The sequence below is a fragment of the Salvelinus alpinus genome, chromosome 3, assembly GCF_045679555.1.
Source record: "Salvelinus alpinus chromosome 3, SLU_Salpinus.1, whole genome shotgun sequence".
In the NCBI taxonomy this organism is placed as follows: Eukaryota; Metazoa; Chordata; class Actinopteri; order Salmoniformes; family Salmonidae; genus Salvelinus; species Salvelinus alpinus.
In genome coordinates this window covers 98,312,133-98,338,138 of record NC_092088.1, presented here as the reverse complement: position 1 = coordinate 98,338,138, position 26,006 = coordinate 98,312,133, and the positions used below count along the sequence as shown (strand labels likewise).

The window sequence follows — 26,006 nt, the reverse complement described above, 5'->3', positions numbered from 1 at the left end:
CAGGTAGAAACACAATAAGATCATTATACAGTAACCCAACTGTCCAGGTAGAAACACAATAAGATCATTATACAGTAACCAGTAACCCAACTGTCCAGGTAGTAACACAATAACATCATTATACAGTAACCCAACTGTCCAGGTAGAAACACAATAACATCATTATACAGTAACCCAACTGTCCAGGTAGTAACACAATAACATCATTATACAGTAACCCAACTGTCCAGGTAGAAACACAATAATATCATTATACAGTAACCAGTAACCCAACTGTCCAGGTAGTAACACAATAACATCATTATACAGTAACCCAACTGTCCAGGTAGAAACACAATAAGATCATTATACAGTAACCAGTAACCCAACTGTCCAGGTAGAAACACAATAACATCATTATACAGTAACCCAACTGTCCAGGTAGTAACACAATAAGATCATTATACAGTAACCCAACTGTCCAGGTAGAAACACAATAATATCATTATACAGTAACCAGTAACCCAACTGTCCAGGTAGTAACACAATAAGATCATTATACAGTAACCCAACTGTCCAGGTAGTAACACAATAAGATCATTATACAGTAACCCAACTGTCCAGGTAGTAACACAATAAGATCATTATACAGTAACCCAACTGTCCAGGTAGTAACACAATAAGATCATTATACAGTAACCCAACTGTCCAGGTAGAAACACAATAACATCATTATACAGTAACCAGTAACCCAACTGTCCAGTGAGAGAAGGACTTGGCCGTACTGCAGCGCCATGCGTAACATTTGACCCGTAGCTGTGAATGTCTTAAACTGAACTAATGGTGGATAAGAAATGTAGCACGTCATGGTGGCTCTATTGGGTTTGAAGCCTAGGTTAACCTAATCTGGTATTCAAATTAAAATACATTTAGCATTTGATGTAAATGTATGTGTTATCTTGATAATCCTGATGTTTGAGCAGCTTCCTGCATTCACATGGCTGTTGAGAGAGAGATAGCAGAGATGAGAGAGAGATGAGAGACAGATTGAGAGAGAGAGAGATGAGAGAGATGAGGGCGAGAGAGATGAGATGCTGCTGGTGGACTTAACACCCTTCCTACGAGAGAGAGAGAGAGAGAGAGAGAGAGAGAGAGAGAGAGAGAGAGAGAGAGAGAGAGAGAGAGAGAGAGAGAGAGAGAGAGAGAGAGAGAGAGAGAGAGAGAGAGAGAGAGAGAGAGAGAGAGAGAGAGAGAGAGAGAGAGGACATAACACCCTTCCTACAGGACACAGATTCCATGTGTGCGTAGGCTTAGTTGTGATTATCTTCCTCCGTTGGCTCCAGTTGTAAGCTCCACCACATCACGCTAGGGCGCTAGGCGCTAGCTGCTGTCTGATACACCCTGGCTAGGTCTCAAATGGCACCCTATTCCCTATATAGTGCACTACTTTTGACCAGAGCCCCATAGGGAATAGGGTTCCATTTGGGACGGTCCTCCAGCATAACGCTATGAGCCTGGGGATGAAAAGCCACAGTGTTGGCATGGCATCCATCTAAATCAACATACAAAGATAGAGTCATGCTTCATCCAGGAGAAGGATTCCTTCAGTAGTACTATGACAGTGCCTGTGTCCTAAATGGATTCCTGTTCCCTATGTAGTCCATAGGGCTCTGGTGATAGGGCATAGGGTGCTATTTGGGAAACACACCGTTTAATGCCTTTTAATATGCAGGCAGAACCCTGATGATTTATCCAGGGTTTTTTTCTCACAAAATTGCACCCTATTCCCTATATAGTGCACTACTTTTGACCTGAACCCTATGAACCATGGTCAAAAGTAGTGCACTAAATTGATAATAGAGCATAATTTGGAAAGCAGACCCAGAACAGAAATATGACATGTTGATATCGTACGGGTTATTTTCTGTAGTATTCTGTCAAGCTACACCAACCCCATGACTGACTATATAAATATACCAACTCACTAACTTATACTTATTAACTAAACCTCTACTGTCACTAGCTTGTTTTAGCACTGCCTCTCTCTGAAATGATCCCCTGCTCATAGGTCGAACCCTCATCATCATTATTCTGGGACCAAACCTTTCTCCCTTTGATGGTGGGAACAGAGAGACAGAGAAGAAGAGAGTAGAGAAGGGGTCAATTAGTAATTCTCTGTTCTCTGTTCTCTGTTCTCTCTCTCTCTCTCTCTTTCTCTATGTCTGTCACTGTCTCTCTGTCTGTCTCTCTGTCTCTCGCCTTCTTCCTGTCTCACTCTCTCTCTCTTTCTCCAGGTTGTCCTGTGGCTATCAAGAGAGTGGGCAGGAACAAGAGGATCTCTCTGGCAGCTGCCGCCATGACAGCCATGGAATCAGACCCCTCCAGACTCCAAGGGCCTTCGCCCTCCTCCTGCTCTCCCTCGTTCATCCATCCCCTCCGCCTGTTCCAACTGTCACCAATCAAGATCCCCTTTCGGCTGTCTCCACCTGGCCCAGGTAAACAAACTCCTGTGATGCCTGGCTGAAGTGCACCCTATTCCTTGTATAGTGTACTACGTTTAACCATGGCCCATCGAGCTCTGGTCTAAAGTAATGCACTAAATAGGTAATTTGGGGTCCACGTTATACGTTGAGCACTAAGTAGGGTATAGGGGACCATTTCAGACACGACCTCTGTTTAGCCAATCCAGGATGTGTGTCTGCAGTCTGTTGATGTGTTTTAGGTTGTGTTGTTTAAGGTCTGTGTCTATTGTCCTAACTGCAGGTTTTTTTGGCATCATTAATACCAGCAGGTCTTTCACTAAGGCTGTTATGTCCTAACTGCAGGTTTTTTTTGGCATCATTAATACCAGCAGGTCTTTCACTAAGGCTGTTGCTGTATGTCCTAATTGGTGAATTGTAATTGCAAATATGTGGCATTATGCGAATGGTAGCATTAAACAGCTTTTATTTTTATTGTATTTATGCAGAGTCTTTCTTTGATCTACAGGCTAATTTCTACATTGCATTTTATAGAAGTTCATGTGAGAAAGGTTTCTGCCAGCAGTATTAGAGTCATGGTTGACATATGAAGCATCCTCAACTTCAAATGCAGACTGTGGTGTATCCTGTGAGACTTTAGAACGTAAAACAGATTAGTACAGTATTCCTAGCTGCTGGTTTGTACTCCAAGTAGCAATTAGCTAGTGGTGCTACCTGGGTGGTTGGGTTACTGTATAATGATCTGTTACTACCTGGACAGCTGGGTGGTTGGGTTACTGTATAATGATCTGTTACTACCTGGACAGCTGGGTGGTTGGGTTACTGTATAATGATCTGTTACTACCTGGACAGCTGGGTGGTTGGGTTACTGTATAATGATCTGTTACTACCTGGACAGCTGGGTGGTTGGGTTACTGTATAATGATCTGTTACTACCTGGACAGCTGGGTGGTTGGGTTACTGTATAATGATCTGTTACTACCTGGACAGCTGGGTGGTTGGGTTACTGTATAATGATCTGTTACTACCTGGACAGCTGGGTGGTTGGGTTACTGTATAATGATCTGTTACTACCTGGACAGCTGGGTGGTTGGGTTACTGTATAATGATCTGTTACTACCTGGACAGCTGGGTGGTTGGGTTACTGTATAATGATCTGTTACTACCTGGACAGCTGGGTGGTTGGGTTACTGTATAATGATCTGTTACTACCTGGACAGCTGGGTGGTTGGGTTACTGTATAATGATCTGTTACTACCTGGACAGCTGGGTGGTTGGGTTACTGTATAATGATCTGTTACTACCTGGACAGCTGGGTGGTTGGGTTACTGTATAATGATCTGTTACTACCTGGACAGCTGGGTGGTTGGGTTACTGTATAATGATCTGTTACTACCTGGACAGCTGGGTGGTTGGGTTACTGTATAATGATCTGTTACTACCTGGACAGCTGGGTGGTTGGGTTACTGTATAATGATCTGTTACTACCTGGACAGCTGGGTGGTTGTGTTACTGTATAATGATCTGTTACTACCTGGACAGCTGGGTGGTTGGGTTACTGTATAATGATCTGTTACTACCTGGACAGCTGGGTGGTTGGGTTACTGTATAATGATCTGTTACTACCTGGACAGCTGGGTGGTTGGGTTACTGTATAATGATCTGTTACTACCTGGACAGCTGGGTGGTTGGGTTACTGTATAATGATCTGTTACTACCTGGACAGCTAGGTGGTTGGGTTACTGTATAATGATCTGTTACTACCTGGACAGCTGGGTGGTTGGGTTACTGTATAATGATCTGTTACTACCTGGACAGCTGGGTGGTTGGGTTACTGTATAATGATCTGTTACTACCTGGACAGCTGGGTGGTTGGGTTACTGTATAATGATCTGTTACTACCTGGACAGCTGGGTGGTTAGGTTACTGTATAATGATCTGTTACTACCTGGACAGCTGGGTGGTTGGGTTACTGTATAATGATCTGTTACTACCTGGACAGCTGGGTGGACAGTTGGGTTACTGTATAATGATATTATTGTGTTTCTACCTGGACAGTTGGGTTACTGTATAATGATGTTATTGTGTTTCTACCTGGACAGTTGGGTTACTGTATAATGATCTTATTGTGTTACTACCTGGACAGTTGGGTTACTGTATAATGATCTTATTGTGTTTCTACCTGGACAGTTGGGTTACTGTATAATGATGTAATTGTGTTTCTACCTGGACAGTTGGGTTACTGTATAATGATCTTATTGTGTTACTACCTGGACAGTTGGGTTACTGTATAATGATCTTATTGTGTTTCTACCTGGACAGTTGGGTTACTGTATAATGATCTTATTGTGTTACTACCTGGACAGTTGGGTTACTGGTTACTGTATAATGATCTTATTGTGTTTCTACCTGGACAGTTGGGTTACTGTATAATGATATTATTGTGTTTCTACCTGGACAGTTGGGTTACTGTATAATGATGTTATTGTGTTTCTACCTGGACAGTTGGGTTACTGGTTACTGTATAATGATCTTATTGTGTTACTACCTGGACAGTTGGGTTACTGGTTACTGTATAATGATCTTATTGTGTTACTACCTGGACAGTTGGGTTACTGGTTACTGTATAATGATCTTATTGTGTTTCTACCTGGACAGTTGGGTTACTGGTTACTGTATAATGATCTTATTGTGTTACTACCTGGACAGTTGGGTTACTGTATAATGATCTTATTGTGTTACTACCTGGACAGTTGGGTTACTGGTTACTGTATAATGATCTTATTGTGTTACTACCTGGACAGTTGGGTTACTGGTTACTGTATAATGCTCTTATTGTGTTACTACCTGGACAGTTGGGTTACTGGTTACTGTATAATGATCTTATTGTGTTACTACCTGGACAGTTGGGTTACTGGTTACTGTATAATGATCTTATTGTGTTACTACCTGGACAGTTGGGTTACTGGTTACTGTATAATGATCTTATTGTGTTACTACCTGGACAGTTGGGTTACTGGTTACTGTATAATGATCTTATTGTGTTTCTACCTGGACAGTTGGGTTACTGTATAATGATCTTATTGTGTTACTACCTGGACAGTTGGGTTACTGGTTACTGTATAATGATCTTATTGTGTTACTACCTGGACAGTTGGGTTACTGGTTACTGTATAATGATCTTATTGTGTTACTACCTGGACAGTTGGGTTACTGGTTACTGTATAATGATCTTATTGTGTTACTACCTGGACAGTTGGGTTACTGGTTACTGTATAATGATCTTATTGTGTTACTACCTGGACAGTTGGGTTACTGGTTACTGTATAATGATCTTATTGTGTTACTACCTGGACAGTTGGGTTACTGGTTACTGTATAATGATCTTATTGTGTTTCTACCTGGACAGTTGGGTTACTGGTTACTGTATAATGATCTTATTGTGTTACTACCTGGACAGTTGGGTTACTGGTTACTGTATAATGATCTTATTGTGTTACTACCTGGACAGTTGGGTTACTGGTTACTGTATAATGATCTTATTGTGTTACTACCTGGACAGTTGGGTTACTGGTTACTGTATAATGATCTTATTGTGTTACTACCTGGACAGTTGGGTTACTGGTTACTGTATAATGATCTTATTGTGTTTCTACCTGGACAGTTGGGTTACTGTATAATGATCTTATTGTGTTACTACCTGGACAGTTGGGTTACTGGTTACTGTATAATGATCTTATTGTGTTACTACCTGGACAGTTGGGTTACTGGTTACTGTATAATGATCTTATTGTGTTACTACCTGGACAGTTGGGTTACTGGTTACTGTATAATGATCTTATTGTGTTACTACCTGGACAGTTGGGTTACTGGTTACTGTATAATGATCTTATTGTGTTACTACCTGGACAGTTGGGTTACTGGTTACTGTATAATGATCTTATTGTGTTACTACCTGGACAGTTGGGTTACTGGTTACTGTATAATGATCTTATTGTGTTACTACCTGGACAGTTGGGTTACTGGTTACTGTATAATGCTCTTATTGTGTTACTACCTGGACAGTTGGGTTACTGGTTACTGTATAATGATCTTATTGTGTTACTACCTGGACAGTTGGGTTACTGGTTACTGTATAATGATCTTATTGTGTTACTACCTGGACAGTTGGGTTACTGGTTACTGTATAATGATCTTATTGTGTTACTACCTGGACAGTTGGGTTACTGGTTACTGTATAATGATCTTATTGTGTTTCTACCTGGACAGTTGGGTTACTGTATAATGATCTTATTGTGTTACTACCTGGACAGTTGGGTTACTGGTTACTGTATAATGATCTTATTGTGTTACTACCTGGACAGTTGGGTTACTGGTTACTGTATAATGATCTTATTGTGTTACTACCTGGACAGTTGGGTTACTGTATAATGATCTTATTGTGTTTCTACCTGGACAGTTGGGTTACTGTATAATGATGTTATTGTGTTACTACCAGGACAGTTGGGTTACTGTATAATGATCTTATTGTGTTTCTACCTGGACAGTTGGGTTACTGGTTACTGTATAATTATATTATTGTGTTACTACCTGGACAGTTGGGTTACTGTATAATGATATTATTGTGTTTCTACCTGGACAGTTGGGTTACTGTATAATGATGTTATTGTGTTTCTACCTGGACAGTTGGGTTACTGTATAATGATCTTATTGTGTTACTACCTGGACAGTTGGGATACTGTATAATGATCTTATTGTGTTTCTACCTGGACAGTTGGGTTACTGTATAATGATGTAATTGTGTTTCTACCTGGACAGTTGGGTTACTGTATAATGATCTTATTGTGTTACTACCTGGACAGTTGGGTTACTGTATAATGATCTTATTGTGTTTCTACCTGGACAGTTGGGTTACTGTATAATGATCTTATTGTGTTACTACCTGGACAGTTGGGTTACTGGTTACTGTATAATGATCTTATTGTGTTTCTACCTGGACAGTTGGGTTACTGTATAATGATATTATTGTGTTTCTACCTGGACAGTTGGGTTACTGTATAATGATGTTATTGTGTTTCTACCTGGACAGTTGGGTTACTGGTTACTGTATAATGATCTTATTGTGTTACTACCTGGACAGTTGGGTTACTGGTTACTGTATAATGATCTTATTGTGTTACTACCTGGACAGTTGGGTTACTGGTTACTGTATAATGATCTTATTGTGTTACTACCTGGACAGTTGGGTTACTGGTTACTGTATAATGATCTTATTGTGTTACTACCTGGACAGTTGGGTTACTGGTTACTGTATAATGATCTTATTGTGTTACTACCTGGACAGTTGGGTTACTGGTTACTGTATAATGATCTTATTGTGTTTCTACCTGGACAGTTGGGTTACTGGTTACTGTATAATGATCTTATTGTGTTACTACCTGGACAGTTGGGTTACTGGTTACTGTATAATGATCTTATTGTGTTACTACCTGGACAGTTGGGTTACTGGTTACTGTATAATGATCTTATTGTGTTACTACCTGGACAGTTGGGTTACTGGTTACTGTATAATGATCTTATTGTGTTACTACCTGGACAGTTGGGTTACTGGTTACTGTATAATGATCTTATTGTGTTTCTACCTGGACAGTTGGGTTACTGTATAATGATCTTATTGTGTTACTACCTGGACAGTTGGGTTACTGGTTACTGTATAATGATCTTATTGTGTTACTACCTGGACAGTTGGGTTACTGGTTACTGTATAATGATCTTATTGTGTTACTACCTGGACAGTTGGGTTACTGGTTACTGTATAATGATCTTATTGTGTTACTACCTGGACAGTTGGGTTACTGGTTACTGTATAATGATCTTATTGTGTTACTACCTGGACAGTTGGGTTACTGGTTACTGTATAATGATCTTATTGTGTTACTACCTGGACAGTTGGGTTACTGGTTACTGTATAATGATCTTATTGTGTTACTACCTGGACAGTTGGGTTACTGGTTACTGTATAATGCTCTTATTGTGTTACTACCTGGACAGTTGGGTTACTGGTTACTGTATAATGATCTTATTGTGTTACTACCTGGACAGTTGGGTTACTGGTTACTGTATAATGATCTTATTGTGTTACTACCTGGACAGTTGGGTTACTGGTTACTGTATAATGATCTTATTGTGTTACTACCTGGACAGTTGGGTTACTGGTTACTGTATAATGATCTTATTGTGTTTCTACCTGGACAGTTGGGTTACTGTATAATGATCTTATTGTGTTACTACCTGGACAGTTGGGTTACTGGCTACTGTATAATGATCTTATTGTGTTACTACCTGGACAGTTGGGTTACTGGTTACTGTATAATGATCTTATTGTGTTACTACCTGGACAGTTGGGTTACTGGTTACTGTATAATGATCTTATTGTGTTACTACCTGGACAGTTGGGTTAATGGTTACTGTATAATGATCTTATTGTGTTACTACCTGGACAGTTGGGTTACTGGTTACTGTATAATGATCTTATTGTGTTACTACCTGGACAGTTGGGTTACTGGTTACTGTATAATGATCTTATTGTGTTACTACCTGGACAGTTGGGTTACTGGTTACTGTATAATGCTCTTATTGTGTTACTACCTGGACAGTTGGGTTACTGGTTACTGTATAATGATCTTATTGTGTTACTACCTGGACAGTTGGGTTACTGGTTACTGTATAATGATCTTATTGTGTTTCTACCTGGACAGTTGGGTTACTGTATAATGATCTTATTGTGTTACTACCTGGACAGTTGGGTTACTGGTTACTGTATAATGATGTTATTGTGTTTCTACCTGGACAGTTGGGTTACTGGTTACTGTATAATGATCTTATTGTGTTACTATCTGGACAGTTGGGTTACTGTATAATGATATTATTGTGTTTCTACCTGGACAGTTGGGTTACTGTATAATGATCTTATTGTGTTACTACCTGGACAGTTGGGTTACTGTATAATGATGTTATTGTATTACTACCTGGACAGTTGGGTTACTGTATAATGATCTTATTGTGTTACTACCTGGACAGTTGGGTTACTGTATAATGATCTTATTGTGTTACTACCTGGACAGTTGGGTTACTGTATAATGATGTTATTGTGTTTCTACCTGGACAGTTGGGTTACTGTATAATGATATTATTGTGTTACTATCTGGACAGTTGGGTTACTGTATAATGATCTTATTGTGTTTCTACCTGGACAGCTGGGTTACTGTATAATGATATTATTGTGTTACTATCTGGACAGTTGGGTTACTGTATAATGATATTATTGTGTTTCTACCTGGACAGTTGGGTTACTGTATAATGATCTTATTGTGTTTCTACCTGGACAGCTGGGTTACTGTATAATGATATTATTGTGTTACTATCTGGACAGTTGGGTTACTGTATAATGATATTATTGTGTTTCTACCTGGACAGTTGGGTTACTGTATAATGATCTTATTGTGTTACTACCTGGACAGTTGGGTTACTGTATAATGATGTTATTGTATTACTACCTGGACAGTTGGGTTACTGTATAATGATCTTATTGTGTTACTACCTGGACAGTTGGGTTACTGTATAATGATCTTATTGTGTTACTACCTGGACAGTTGGGTTACTGTATAATGATCTTATTGTGTTTCTACCTGGACAGTTGGGTTACTGTATAATGATATTATTGTGTTACTATCTGGACAGTTGGGTTACTGTATAATGATATTATTGTGTTACTATCTGGACAGTTGGGTTACTGGTTACTGTATAATGATATTATTGTGTTTCTACCTGGACAGTTGGGTTACTGGTTACTGTATAATGATCTTATTGTGTTACTACCTGGACAGTTGGGTTACTGTATAATGATATTATTGTGTTACTATCTGGACAGTTGGGTTACTGTATAATGATATTATTGTGTTACTATCTGGACAGTTGGGTTACTGGTTACTGTATAATGATGTTATTGTGTTTCTACCTGGACAGTTGGGTTACTGTATAATGATCTTATTGTGTTTCTACCAGGACAGTTGGGTTACTGTATAATGATATTATTGTGTTACTATCTGGACAGTTGGGTTACTGTATAATGATATTATTGTGTTACTATCTGGACAGTTGGGTTACTGGTTACTGTATAATGATGTTATTGTGTTTCTACCTGGACAGTTGGGTTACTGTATAATGATCTTATTGTGTTTCTACCTGGACAGTTGGGTTACTGTATAATGATGTTATTGTGTTACTACCTGGACAGTTGGGTTACTGTATAATGATGTTATTGAGTTACTACCAGGACAGTTGGGTTACTGTATAATGATCTTATTGTGTTACTACCTGGACAGTTGGGTTACTGGTTACTGTATAATGATCTGTTTCTACCTGGACAGTTGGGTTACTGGTTACTGTTACTACCCCTCCTCTCCCTTCGTTCTCTCCCTGTACCTCCTCATTGTAAAGGATGAGGAGAGGGAATTTCATTTTAGCTGAAGTGGACATGTTTAAATCAAGGGTCAACACGTCATTATTGGATTCAGAAAATGAGTCTGGTACTGTAGGTAATTTACTAGAGGAACCAGACCATGTCTACCTCTGTCTCTGTTCTCTCTCTCTGTTCTCCGTCTCTCTCTCTGTTATCTGTTCTCTCTCTGTTCTCTGTTCTCTCTCTGTTCTCTCTCTCTCTGTTCTCAGTCTCTCTCTCTGTTCTTTGTTCTCTGTTCTCTGTTATCTGTTCTCTCTCTGTTCTCTGTTCTCTCTCTGTTCTCTGTCTCTGTTCTCTCTCTCTCTCTCTCTTACATCAATTCAATTTCAATTTTAGGGCTTTATTGAAATGGGAAACATATGTTTACAATTTCAAAGCAAGTCAAATAGGTTATTTTTCTTTACAGTAAACATTCCACTGACAAGTTCCAAAAGACATTTAACATTAAATAAATAAACTTAAATATAGGTTGTATTTACAATGCTGTTTGTTCTTCACTGGTTGCCCTTTCCTTGTGGCAAAAGGTCACAACTCTTGCTGCTGTGATGGCACACTGTGGTATTTCACCCAGTAGATATGGGAGTTTATCAAAACTGGGTTTGTTTTTTAATTCTTTGCGGATCTGTGTAATCTGAGGGAAATATGTGTCTCTAATATGGTTATACATTTGGCAGGAGGTTAGGAAGTGCAGCTCAGTTTCCACCTCATTTTGTGGGCAGTGTGCACATAGTCCATCTTCTCTTGAGAGCCAGTTCTAATGCACATTCAGATGTCATAAATCAACACTGCAGAGCTCTCCCTGTCCTCTGCCGTGTCTTGATTCTATTACTGTTGATGATACCTGGAAATGTGCATGCACACCCTGGCCCATCTACTGTTGCTAGCCCCAATTCTGACTTGTGCTCTGATATCTGCTTCACTGATTTCTGCTCTCGTAAAAGCCTGGGTTTTCTGCACGTTAACACTAGAAGCTTATTACCTAAAATGGATCAATTGAAAGTGTGGGTTCACAGATCCAATCCCAGATGTGTTGGTCATTACTGAGACGTGGTTGAGGAAGAGTGTTTTGAATACTAATGTAAACTTTCTGGTTATAACCTTTTTCGTGGGAGAGGTGGGAGAGTGGCAATCTTCACCAAGGATCACCTTCAGTGCTCTGTTGTCTCCACCAAGTCCGTCCCCCAACAATTTGATTTGCTGGTTTTAAGAATTAAGCTTTCAAATAGCTTTTTGTTGACTGTTGCTGTGTGTTATCATCCTCCATCAGTACCAGCCTGTACCCTACCTGCCCTAAGCTCTCTCCTGGCCCCTACACTAAGTCTGAATTTGTCCTGCTAGGTGAACTAAACTGGGACATGCTTAAACCACCTGACCAAGTCCTAAAGCAATGAGACTCCCTAAATCTTTCTCAGATTATTACCAATCCCACAAGGTATGACTCCAAACACCCAGAAAAGGCTACTCTCCTTGATGTTATCCTCACAAATAATCCTGATCGGTATCAGTCTGATGTTTTCTGTAATGAGCTTAGTGATCACTGTTTTACAGCCTGTGTTCGTAATGGCTGCTCAGTGAAACGATCTGTCCTGATTTGTCATAGACGCTTACTAAAAAACTTTAATGAGCAAGCCTTCCTTCATGACCTGGCCTCTGTAAATTACAAGGAGCACATGGCTGAGCTCTTTAAATCACCACTTCATCAAGTCCGGATTCCTATTTGACTCAGCCATGCCTCCTCCAACATTTCCTCATCTCCCACCCCTTCTAATGCGACTAGCCCGATGCTTCTCCCTCTTTTTCCCCGCTACAAAGTTTCTCCGAGGTGCTAAAGGATCTCCTTAAACTTTACCCCCCAAAATAATCTGGGTCAGATGGTTTAGACCCTTTCTTCTTTAAGGTTGCTGACCCTATCGTCGCCAAGCCTGTCTCTGACCTTTTAAAACCTGTCTCTCCTTCTGGGGAGGTTCCCATTGCTTGGAAGGCAGCCACGGTTCATCCTTTATTTAAAGGGGGAGATCAAGCTGATCCTAACTGTTATAGGCCTATTTCTATTTTGCCCTGTTTATCAAAAGTGTTGGATAAACTTGTTAATAATCAACTGACTGGTTTTCTTGATGTCTATAGTATTCTCTCTGGTATGCAATCTGGTTTCCGCTTATGGATGTGTCACTGCAGCCGTAAAGGTCCTCAATGATGTCACCATTTCCCTTGATTCTAAGTAAAGTTGTGCTGCTATTTTTATTGACTTGGCCAAAGCTTTTGAATACGGTAGACCCTTCCGTTATTGTGGGCTGGCAAAGGAGTATTGGTGTCTCTGAGGAGTCTTTGGCCTGGTTTGCTAACTACCTCTCTTAAAGAGCGCAGTATATAACATCAAAACATCTGCTGTCTCAGCCACTGCCGGTCACCAAGGGAGTACACCAAGGCTCGATCCTAGGCCCCACGTTCTTCTCAATTTGCATCAACAACATAGCTCAGGCAGTAGGAAGCTCTCTCATCCATTTATATGCAGATGATACAGTCTTATACTCACCTGGCCAATCCCTGGATTTTCTGTTAAAAGCTCTACAACTAAGCTTTCTTAGTGTCCAACAAGCTTTCTCTGCCCTTAACCTTGTTCTGAACACCTCCATAAGAAAGGTCATATGGTTTGTTAAGAAGAATGCTCCTTTCCCCACAGGTGTGATTACTACCTCTGAGGGTTTAGAGCTTGAGGTAGTCACCTCATACAAGTATTTGGGATTATGGCTAGATGGTACACTGTCCATCTCTCGGCACATATCAAAGCTGCAGGCTAAGGTTAAATCTAGACTTGGTTTCCTCTATCGTAAATCGCTCCTCTTTCACCCCAGCTGCCAAACTAACCCTGATTCAGATGACCATCCTACCCATGCTAGATTACGGAGACATAATTTATAGATCGGCAGGTAAGGGTGCTCTTGAGTGGCTAGATGTTCTTTACCATTCGGCCATCAGATTTGCCACCAATACTCCTTATAGGACACATCCCTGCACTCTATACTCCTCTGTAAACTGGTCATCTCTGTATTCCCATCGCAAGACCCACTGGTTGATGCTTATTTATAAAACCCTCTTAGGCCTCACTCCCCCCCTGTCTGAGATATCTACTACAGCCCTCATCCTCCACATACAACACCCGTTCTGCCAGTCCCATTCTGTTAAAGGTCCCCAGAGCACACACATCCCTGGGTCGCTCCTCTTTTCAGTTCGCTGTAGCCAGTTGCTGTTGTCATCTTAGGTCTCTCTTTATGTAGTGTTGTGTTGTCTCTCTTTATGTAGTGTTGTGTTGTCTCTCTTTATGTAGTGTTGTGTTGTCTCTCTTTATGTAGTGTTGTGTTGTCTCTCTTTATGTAGTGCTGTGTTGTCTCTCTTTATGTAGTGTTGTGTTGTCTCTCTTTATGTAGTGTTGTGTTGTCTATCTTTATGTAGTGTTGTGTTGTCTCTCTTTATGTAGTGTTGTGTTGTCTCTCTTTATGTAGTGTTGTGTTGTCTCTCTTTATGTAGTGTTGTGTTGTCTCTCTTTATGTAGTGTTGTGTTGTCTCTCTTGTCGTGATGTGTGTTTTGTCCTATATTTCTTTATTCTATTTTTTTATCCAAGCCTCGTCCCAGCAGGAGGCCTTTTGGCCGTTATATAAATACGAATTTGTTCTTAACTGACTTGCCTAGTTAAATAAAGGTAAAAAAAATGTTTTTTAAAAGTCTGACTACAGCAGCCTTTCTCAATAGCAAGGCTATGCTCACTGAGTCTGTACAAAGTCAAAGCTTTCCTTAAGTTGGGGTCAGTCACAGGGGTCAGGTATTCTACCACTGTGTACTCTCTGTTTAGGGTCAAATAGCATTCTAGTTTGCTCAGTTTCTTTGTTAATTCTTTCCAATGTGTCAAGTAATTAAGTTTCTCATGATTTGGTTGGGTCTAATTGTCTTTCTGTCCTGGGGCTCTGTGGTGTCTGTTGTGTTTGTGAACAGAGCCCTAGGACCAGCTTGCTTAGGGGACTCTTCTCCAGGTTCATCTCTCTGTAGATGATGGCTTTGTTATGGAAGGTTTGGGAATCGCTTCCTTTTAGGTGGTTGTAGAATTTTACAGCTCTTTTCTGAATGTTGATAATGCAGAGTCTCAATTTGTTGTTTGTCCCATTTTGTGAATTCTTGGTTGGTGAGCGGACCCCAGACCTCACAACCATAAATCTCTCTCTCTCTCTCACTCTCACTCTCACTCTCTCGCTCTATGATAGATGGATGTGGAGGTGGATGGCCAGGGCCATATGGGTTAGAGAGGTTTGGGAAAGAAAAATCAAGGAGAGAGGACATGAAGACTGTTTTAGTCAGACCGCTAGCCTGTCAGAGTGTGTGTATGAAGACTGTTTTAGTCAGACAGCTAGCCTGTCAGAGTGTGTGTATGAAGACTGTTTTAGTCAGACCGCTAGCCTGTCAGAGTGTGTATGAAGACTGTTTTAGTCAGACTGCTAACCTGTCAGAGTGTGTGTATGAAGACTGTTTTAGTCAGACCGCTAGCCTGTCAGAGTGTGTGTATGAAGACTGTTTTAGTCAGACAGCTAGCCTGTCAGAGTGTGTGTATGAAGACTGTTTTAGTCAGACCGCTAGCCTGTCAGAGTGTGTGTATGAAGACTGTTTTAGTCAGACAGCTAGCCTGTCAGAGTGTGTGTATGAAGACTGTTTTAGTCAGACAGCTAGCCTGTCAGTGTGTGTGTATGAAGACTGTTTTAGTCAGACAGCTAGCCTGTCAGAGTGTGTGTATGAAGACTGTTTTAGTCAGACCGCTAGCCTGTCAGTGTGTGTGTATGAAGACTGTTTTAGTCAGACAGCTAGCCTGTCAGAGTGTGTGTATGAAGACTGTTTTAGTCAGACCGCTAACCTGTCAGAGTGTGTGTATGAAGACTGTTTTAGTCAGACCGCTAGCCTGTCAGAGTGTGTGTATGAAGACTGTTTTAGTCAGACAGCTAGCCTGTCAGAGTGTGTGTATGAAGACTGTTTTAGTCAGACAGCTAGCCTGTCAGAGTGTGTGTATGAAGACTGTTTTAGTCAGACCGCTAGCCTGTGTGTGTAAGAACAACACTTCTTTATAACCCTCCCTCCCTCCCTCCCTCCCTCCCTCCCTCCCTCCCTCCCTCCCTCCCTCCCTCCCTCCCTCCCTCCCTCCCTCCCTCCCTCCCTCCCTCTCTCCCTCTCTCCCTCCCTCCCTCATAGCCTTCCTTCCTCCCTGCCTTCCTCCCTTCCTTCCTTCCTTCCTGCTTTCCATTCCTTCCATTCCTTCCTTCCTTCCTTCCTTCCTTCCTTCCTTCCTTCCTTCCTTCCTTCCTTCCTTCCTTCCTTCCTTCCTTCCTTCCTTCCTTCCTTCCTTCCTTCCTTCCTTCCTTCCTTCCTTCCTTCCTTCCTTCCTTCATTCCTTCCTTCCTTCCTTCCTTCCCTCCCTCCCTCCCTCCCTCCCTCCCTCCCTCCCTCCCTCCCTCCCTGCCTGCCTGCCTTCCTCCCTTCCTGCCTGCCTTCCTGCCTTCCTTCCTTCCTTCCTTCCCTCCCTCCCTCCCTCCCTCCCTCCCTCCCTCCCTCCCTTCCTTCCTTCCTTCCTTCCTTCCTTCCTCCCTCCCTCCCTCCCTCCCTCCCTCCCTGCCTGCCTGCCTGCCTGCCTGCCTGCCTGCCTGCCTGCCTGCCTGCCTGCCTTCCCCTCCCTCCCTCCCTGCGTAGAATCTGGCAGCAGGCTCACACACTCACATTGCCTGGTTTGGGAGGATGGAGTACAGCAGTCTGCTCTATGTCTGCATCCCAAATGGCACCCTATTCCCTATACATATAGAGGATTCATGTAGAACTGAGCCCTATGGGCCCTGGTCTAAAGTAGTTCACTATATAAAGGGAATAGGGCGCCATTTGATACAGAGCCCAGGATTGTTCTGCTTTGACCTCAAAGGGCACTTAAAAGGGAAGTGCGGTCACTGCACAACATGATTGTTTGTATTGTTCCCATAAACCCCTCTGTTTATTGAGTTGATATTGTTGGAGGTTTTCTTGGTGGAGAACTACTTCCATATCACCCAGGGCCCGCTTAGTGTGTGATGCTGTGTGTCTGTGTGATGCTGTAGTGTGTCTTTGTGATGCTGTAGTGTGTCTGTTTGATGTGTGTGTGTGTCTGTTTGGTGTGTGTGTTTCATGTTGTGTGTGCGTGTTTGTTTGTGTGTGTGTGTGTGTGTGTGTGTGTGTGTGTGTGTGTGTGTGTTTGATACTTTGTGTGTGTGTGTGTGTGTTTGTGTGTGTGTTTGATGCTGTGTGAGTTTGTTTGATGCTGTGTGTGTGTGTGTTTGATACTTTGTGTGTGTGTGTGTGTGTGTGTGTGTGTGTGTGTGTGTGTGTGTGTGTGTGTGTGTGTGTGTGTGTGTGTGTGTGTGTGTGTGTGTGTGTGTGTGTGTGTGTGTGTGTGTGTGTGTGTGTGTGTGTGTGTGTGTGTGTGTGTGTGTGGACGTGTTTAACTATTCTTGTGGGGACCAGAAGTCCCTACAAGAATAGTAAACAAAGTAAAAATTGACCAACTGGGGACATTTTGTTAGTCCCCACAAGGTCAAATGCTATTTCTAGGGGGTTTAGGGTTAAGGTTAGAATTAGTGTTAGGGTTAGAATTAAGTTAAATATTAAGGTTAGGAGCTAGGGTTAGTTGTAGGGTTAGGGTTAGGAGCTAGGGTTAGGTTTAGGGTTAGGATAAAGTTTAGGTTTTTGGGTTAGGGTTAGGGTTAGGGTTAAGGTTAGGGTTAGGGTTAGGGTAAGAGTACGGGTTAGGATTAGGGTTAGGTTTAGGGTTAGGGGTTAGGGAAAATAGGATTTTGAATGGTACTGAATTGTATGTCCCCACAAGGTTAGCTGTACAAGACTGTGTGTGTGTGTGTGTGTTTGTTTGATGCTGTGTGTGTGTGTTTGTTTGATGCTGTGTGTGTGTGTGTGTGTGTGTGTGTGTGTGTGTGTGTGTGTGTGTGTGTGTGTGTGTGTGTGTGTTTGATACTTTGTGTGTGTGTGTGTGTGTGTGTGTGTGTGTGTGTGTGTGTGTGTGTGTGTGTGTGTGTTTGATACTGTGTGTGTGTGTGTGTGTGTGTGTGTGTGTGTGTGTGTGTGTGTGTGTGTGTGTGTGTGTGTGTGTGTGTGTGTGTGTGTGTGTGTGTGTGTGTTTGATGCTGTGTGTGTGTTTGATGCTGTGTGTGTGTTTGATGCTGTGTGTGTGTTTGATGCTGTTTGTGTGTTTGATGCTGTGTGTGTGTGTGTGTGTGTGTGTGTGTGTGTGTGTGTGTGTGTGTGTGTGTGTGTGTGTGTGTGTGTGTGTGTGTGTGTGTGTGTGTGTGTGTGTGTGTGTGTGTGTGTGTGTGTGTGTGTGTGTGTGTGTGTGTGTGTGTGTGTGTGTGTGTGTGTGTGTGTGTGTGTGTGTTTGATGCTGTAATTTATTCTGATTGTAGACTGAGAACTACTGTAGTATATTTTCCTCTGTTCCTAATTGCATTCATTACATCAAACAGTCAGGAAAGACAAACCAAGCATCCCAAGTGAAACCCTATTCCCTATATAGTGCACTACTCGTGACCAGAACCCTGATCAATATAGGGAGTAGGGTGCCATTTGGAACGCTGACCCAAGTTGACAGAGCTCATCTGCATTACAATCCCTTCCCAATGCTTCCTTCCAGATTCACATACTACCTGACTAGCAGAGATAATGTGGCCTCCATCCAGATTCACAGACTATCTGACTAGCAGAGATAATGTGGCCTCCATCCAGATTCACAGACTACCTGACTAGCAGAGATAATGTGGCCTCCATCCAGATTCACAGACTACCTGACCAGCAGAGATAATGTGGCTTCCATCCAGATTCACCGACTACCTGACTAGCAGAGATAATGTGGCTTCCACCCAGATTCACAGACTATCTGACTAGCAGAGATAATGTGGCCTCCATCCAGATTCACAGACTACCTGACTAGCAGAGATAATGTGGCCTCCATCCAGATTAACAGACTACCTGACTAGCAGAGATAATGTGGCCTCCATCCAGATTCACAGACTACCTGACTAGCAGAGATAATGTGGCCTCCATCCAGATTCACAGACTACCTGACTAGCAGAGATAATGTGGCTTCCATCCAGATTCACAGACTATCTGACTAGCAGAGATAATGTGGCCTCCATCCAGATTCACAGACTACCTGACTAGCAGAGATAATGTGGCCTCCATCCAGATTAACAGACTACCTGACTAGCAGAGATAATGTGGCCTCCATCCAGATTCACAGACTATCTGACTAGCATAGATAATGTGGCCTCCATTCAGATTCACAGACTATCTGACTAGCAGAGATAATGTGGCCTCCATCCAGATTCACAGACTATCTGACTAGCAGAGATAATGTACCTCTTGTATCTAGGTTATTTTCCTAAAGGTAAAAAAAAGATTGTTCAGATTACTCAAACAGGGGTTAATTTAACCTCCAATTTGGGTACTTTGGTAACCCAGCTCTGGGTATTGGACATAACACATGCTGGGTGCATGAGTTGGGCTGTTGGGATTACCCAAACATGGATTAATTTAACCATCAGTTGGGTATTTGTTTTACTTTCATGCTGGTTAACCTAGCAGCTGTGCCATTTTGAATGTAATCCTTTTTGTAATTTTCAGGAGATGTAGCCTATTATGAGTGTGGCTTTCAGATAGATCTTATTGGCCACCCGTGAGAGTAAATGTCACTCCTGTTCATCATTCTCTCTCTCTCTCTCTGTCTTACAATCTGCAAATCACAATGTTCTTTAGAATGTGTAGCATTTTACACATTGTTCCAGAACATACACTTTATTTATGACATGTTAGGATAAGGTGTTATCCATCCAGATTCACAGACTACTTGACTACCTGATGAGGTGGTATCCATCCCAATGATGGGATTTGCAGGCTTCTGGGAACTAGAAAAATGTAAACGTTCAACCTTTAAATGTTCAACAACCCAACCCTGCTCTTTTCCAAGAAAACAACCAACTAGGTCAGCCAAGGTCTGCAACCCAGGAGTTGGGGTCAACCAAACAACTCAGCGTGTATTTGTTGTGTTGTTATGCCAGCTGTGTAGTACTGCAGTTTGGCTTGCCCACATATCTAGGTTGCATCCCAAATGGCACCCTATTCCCTTTTGAAGTGCACTACTCGTGACCAGGGCCCACAGTGCACTAGATTGGGAATAGGTTGCCAGTTGAGACAAAGCCCTTCTCCCTCTATTTTGCTACCACAGCTTGTGGGAGACACATTTTGCTGACCTTTTAAAAACTAAGTAAGTGCATGAGTGCTGGTCCAACAGTAGTAGGGGCCCATGTTGTGTAAGAGGAGAGGAGGGGGAGAGGAGAGGAGGGGGAGAGGAGAAGGAAGAGAGAGAGAGAGAGAGAGAGAGAGAGAGAGAGAGAGAGAGAGAGAGAGAGAGAGAGAGATAGAGAGAGAGAGAGAGAGAGAGAGAAAGAGACGTGCCAAGAAAAAAAAAAACAGCGATGATTAGAGGAAAGGGTTCCTGTGGGAGACTAAAAGCAGAGAGGGAACGCAGTAAAACAGGAGTGGAGAGATGAATCCCTAATCGGATGATGAGCAGAAAGAGAGGGAGGAGAGGAGAGGAGAGGGGAGGGGAGAGGAGAGGAGAGGAGAGGAGAGGAGAGGAGAGGAGAGGAGAGGAGAGGAGAGGAGAGGAGAGGAGAGGAGAGGAGAGGGTGTTCACCTTGTCCCACCCACCACTGCTGAAAGATCAGCTGCCTATAACAGAAGTTGAGCTGTGAATGTTTCAATATTAACTTGACAGCTTATGTCCCCGAGGGTTAAGTTAACTTTCTTTCACTTCATCTTTAAGTGATGTTAACATTCATTTATATCCTACTGAATAAGTGCTATTTATGTTCTTAATTACCATAAGGAGAGACCTAAGACTTAATTTGTGTTGAACACGGAGCTACAAGAACTAACAGCAAATTGAATTTAGAAATGCAAGGAACATTTTCTCTCAGGAACACCCGTCTAGAACAAACTCCTTAGCAGACACAGATATATTACAGTCAGCCATTCCCCTTACTGGCCTACAAACCAGTCAGCCATTCCCCTTACTGGCCTACAAACCAGTCAGCCATTCCCCTTACTGGCCTACAAACCAGTCAGCCATTCCCCTTACTGGCCTACAAACCAGTCAGCCATTCCCCTTACTGGCCTACAAACCAGTCAGCCATTCCCCTTACTGGCCTACAAACCAGTCAGCCATTCCCCTTACTGGCCTACAAACCAGTCAGCCATTCCCCTTACTGGCCTACAAACCAGTCAGCCATTCCCCTTACTGGCCTACAAACCAGTCAGCCATTCCCCTTATTGGCCTACAAACCAGTCAGCCATTCCCCTTACTGGCCTACAAACTAGTCAGCCATTCCCCTTACTGGCCTACAAACCAGTCAGCCATTCCCCTTACTGGCCTACAAACTAGTCAGCCATTCCCCTTACTGGCCTACAAACCAGTCAGCCATTCCCCTTACTGGCCTACAAACCAGTCAGCCATTCCCCTTACTGGCCTACAAACCAGTCAGCCATTCCCTTACTGGCCTACAAACCAGTCAGCCATTCCCCTTACTGGCCTACAAACCAGTCAGCCATTCCCCTTACTGGCCTACAAACCAGTCAGCCATTCCCCTTACTGGCCTACAAACCAGTCAGCCATTCCCCTTACTGGCCTACAAACCAGTCAGCCATTCCCCTTACTGGCCTACAAACCAGTCAGCCATTCCCCTTACTGGCCTACAAACCAGTCAGCCATTCCCCTTACTGGCCTACAAACCAGTCAGCCATTCCCCTTACTGGCCTACAAACCAGTCAGCCATTCCCCTTACTGGCCTACAAACCAGTCAGCCATTCCCCTTACTGGCCTACAAACCAGTCAGCCATTCCCCTTACTGGCCTACAAACCAGTCAGCCATTCCCCTTACTGGCCTACAAACCAGTCAGCCATTCCCCTTACTGGCCTACAAACCAGTCAGCCATTCCCCTTATTGGCCTACAAACCAGTCAGCCATTCCCCTTACTGGCCTACAAACTAGTCAGCCATCCCCATTACTGGCCTACAAACCATACCAGCCATTCTCCTTATGGCCTACAAACCAGTCAGCCATTCCCCTTACTGGCCTACAAACCAGTCAGCCATTCCCTTACTGGCCTGCAAACCAGTCAGCCATTCCCCTTACTGGCCTACAAACCAGTCAGCCATTCCCCTTCCAGGCCTACAAACCAGTCACCATTCCCCTTACTGGCCTACAGACAAGTCAGCCATTCCCCTTACTGGCCTACAAACCAGTCAGCCATTCCCCTTACTGGCCTACAAACCAGTCAGCCATTCCCCTTACTGGCCTACAAACCAGTCAGCCATTCCCCTTACTGGCCTACAAACCAGTCAGCCATTCCCCTTACTGGCCTACAAACCAGTCAGCCATTCCCCTTATTGGCCTACAAACCAGTCAGCCATTCCCCTTACTGGCCTACAAACTAGTCAGCCATCCCCATTACTGGCCTACAAACCATACCAGCCATTCTCCTTATGGCCTACAAACCAGTCAGCCATTCCCCTTACTGGCCTACAAACCAGTCAGCCATTCCCTTACTGGCCTGCAAACCAGTCAGCCATTCCCCTTACTGGCCTACAAACCAGTCAGCCATTCCCCTTCCAGGCCTACAAACCAGTCACCATTCCCCTTACTGGCCTACAGACAAGTCAGCCATTCCCCTTACTGGCCTACAAACCAGTCAGCCATTCCCCTTCCAGGCCGTCAAACCAGAACAGTCATTCATACCAGACCAGCCATTCCCCTTACTGGCCTACAAACCAGAACAGACATTCATACTAGACCAGCCATTCCCCTTACTGGCCTACAAACCAAAACAGTCATTCATACCAGACCAGCCATTCCCCTTACTGGCTACAGTACTATACATCCTAGAAGAGAGAACAGTCATTCATACCAGTACTATACCTCCTAGAAGAGAGAGCAGTCATTCATACCAGTACTATACCTCCTAGAAGAGAGAACAGTCATTCATACCAGTACTATACCTCCTAGAAGAGAGAACAGTCATTCATACCAGTACTATACCTCCTAGAAGAGAGAACAGTCATTCATACCAGTACTATACCTCCTAGAAGAGAGAACAGCCATTCATACCAGTACTATACCTCCTAGAAGAGAGAACAGTCATTCATACCAGTACTATACCTCCTAGAAGAGAGAACAGTCATTCATACCAGTACTATACCTCCTAGAAGAGAGAACAGTCATTCATACCAGTACTATACCTCCTAGAAGAGAGAACAGTCATTCATACCAGTACTATACCTCCTAGAAGAGAGAACAGTCATTCATACCAGTACTATACCTCCTAGAAGAGAGAACAGTCATTCATACCAGTACTATACCTCCTAGAAGAGAGAACAGTCATTCATACCAGTACTATACCTCCTAGAAGAGAGAACAGTCATTCATACCAGTACTATACCTCCTAGAAGAGAGAACAGCCATTCATACCAGTACTATACCTCCTAGAAGGGAGAACAGTCATCCATACCAGTACTATACCTCCTAGAAGAGAGAACAGCCATTCATACCAGTACTATACCTCCTAGAAGAGAGAACAGTCATTCATACCAGTACTATACCTCCTAGAAGAGAGAACAGTCATTCATACCAGTACTATACCTCCTAGAAGAGAGAACAGTCATTCAAACCAGTACTATACCTCCTAGAAGAGAGAACAGCCATTCATACCAGTACTATACCTCCTAGAAGAGAGAACAGTCATCCATACCAGTACTATACCTCCTAGAAGGGAGAACAGTCATTCATACCAGTACTATACCTCCTAGAAGGGAGAACAGTCATTCATACCAGTACTATACCTCCTAGAAGGGAGAACAGTCATTCATACCAGTACTATACCTCCTAGAAGAGAGAAGAGTCATTCATACCAGTACTATACCACCTAGAAGAGAGAACAGCCATTCATACCAGTACTATACCTCCTAGAAGAGAGAACAGTCATTCATACCAGTACTATACCACCTAGAAGAGAGAACAGTCATTCATACCAGTACTATACCTCCTAGAAGAGAGAACAGTCATTCATACCAGTACTATACCTCCTAGAAGAGAGAACAGTCATTCATACCAGTACTATACCTCCTAGAAGAGAGAACAGTCATTCATACCAGTACTATACCTCCTAGAAGAGAGAACAGTCATTCATACCAGTACTATACCTCCTAGAAGAGAGAACAGTCATTCATACCAGTACTATACCTCCTAGAAGAGAGAACAGTCATTCATACCAGTACTATACCACCTAGAAGAGGGAACAGTCATTCATACCAGTACTATACCTCCTAGAAGAGAGAACAGTCATTCATATCAGTACTATACCTCCTAGAAGAGAGAACAGTCATTCATACCAGTACTTTACCTCCTAGAAGAGAGAACAGTCATTCATACCAGTACTATACCTCCTAGAAGAGAGAACAGTCATTCATACCAGTACTATACCTCCTAGAAGAGAGAACAGCCATTCATACCAGTACTATACCTCCTAGAAGAGAGAACAGTCATTCATACCAGTACTATACCTCCTAGAAGAGAGAACAGTCATTCATCGCACCTGTACCAGAGCAGAGAACAGAACCCCAGTCATCTTAATTAAAACCTCTCTGTTTTGACTGTGTTATTGATTAGGGGGGGGTAATATTGGTTATTGACCACTTGTGGATCGCCCATTAGGGGGAGGTGACGGTGTGAAACGCTGGTTTATATCAGGACCAGGAGTTATTTCATCCAACCTGATGGTCTGGAGTGTTTCTGCTGCCCGGTCAAGGAATATAAGTGGTTCCACGTGACTGTTCAGATTGTGTGAAACATACACACACTCATACACAGGCTCATGCTTGGAAACACATGGACACAAACACACACATGGACACACAGAGACATGGACACACATGGAGACACATGGACACACATGGAGACACATTTACATACATGGAGACACATGGACACATGGACACACATGGACACATGGAGACAAATGGACACATGGAGACACATTTACATACATGGAGACACATGGACACATGGAGACACATGGACACACAGAGACATGGACACACATGGAGACACATGGACACACATGGAGACACATTTACATACATGGAGACACATGGACACATGGACACACATGGACACATGGAGACAAATGGACACATGGAGACACATTTACATACATGGAGACACATGGACACATGGAGACACATGGACACACAGAGACATGGACACACATGGAGACACATGGACACACATGGAGACACATTTACATACATGGAGACACATGGACACATGGAGACACATGGACACATGGAGACACATGGACACATGGAGACACATTTACATACATGGAGACACATGGACACATGGAGACACATGGAGACACATGGACACATGGAGACACATGGAGACACATGGAGACACATGGAGATACATTTACATACATGGAGACACATGGACACATTTACATACATGGAGACACATGGACACACATTGGCACACATGGAGACACATGGACACACATGGACACACATGGACACACATGGAGACACATGGACACACATGGACACACATGGACACACATGGAGACACACATGGACACACATGGAGACACATTTACATACATGGAGACACATGGAGACACATGGAGACACATGGAGACTCACGGACACACGGAGACACACGGAGACACACGGAGACACACGGACACACGGAGACACACGGAGACACACGGAGACACACGGAGACACACGGACACACACGGACACACACGGACACACACGGAGACACACGGACACACACGGAGACACACGGAGACACACGGAGACACACGGACATACACGGAGACACACGGAGACACATGGAGACACACGGAG

The 26,006-nt window shown here is 43.0% G+C and overlaps 1 protein-coding gene across 1 annotated transcript in view; it reads left to right on the top strand.

The window, feature by feature from the left end:
- Positions 1 to 1,806: 1,806 nt before the first annotated feature.
- LOC139569885 (transcription elongation regulator 1-like protein) overlaps positions 1,807 to 26,006 on the top strand; it is a 202,793-nt gene continuing 178,593 nt past the window's right edge. The window contains exons 1-2 of the mRNA XM_071391208.1: positions 1,807 to 1,816; positions 2,274 to 2,474. Coding sequence (XP_071247309.1) covers positions 1,807 to 1,816; positions 2,274 to 2,474 — 211 coding nt within the window. The remainder of the gene's footprint in view (positions 1,817 to 2,273; positions 2,475 to 26,006) is intronic.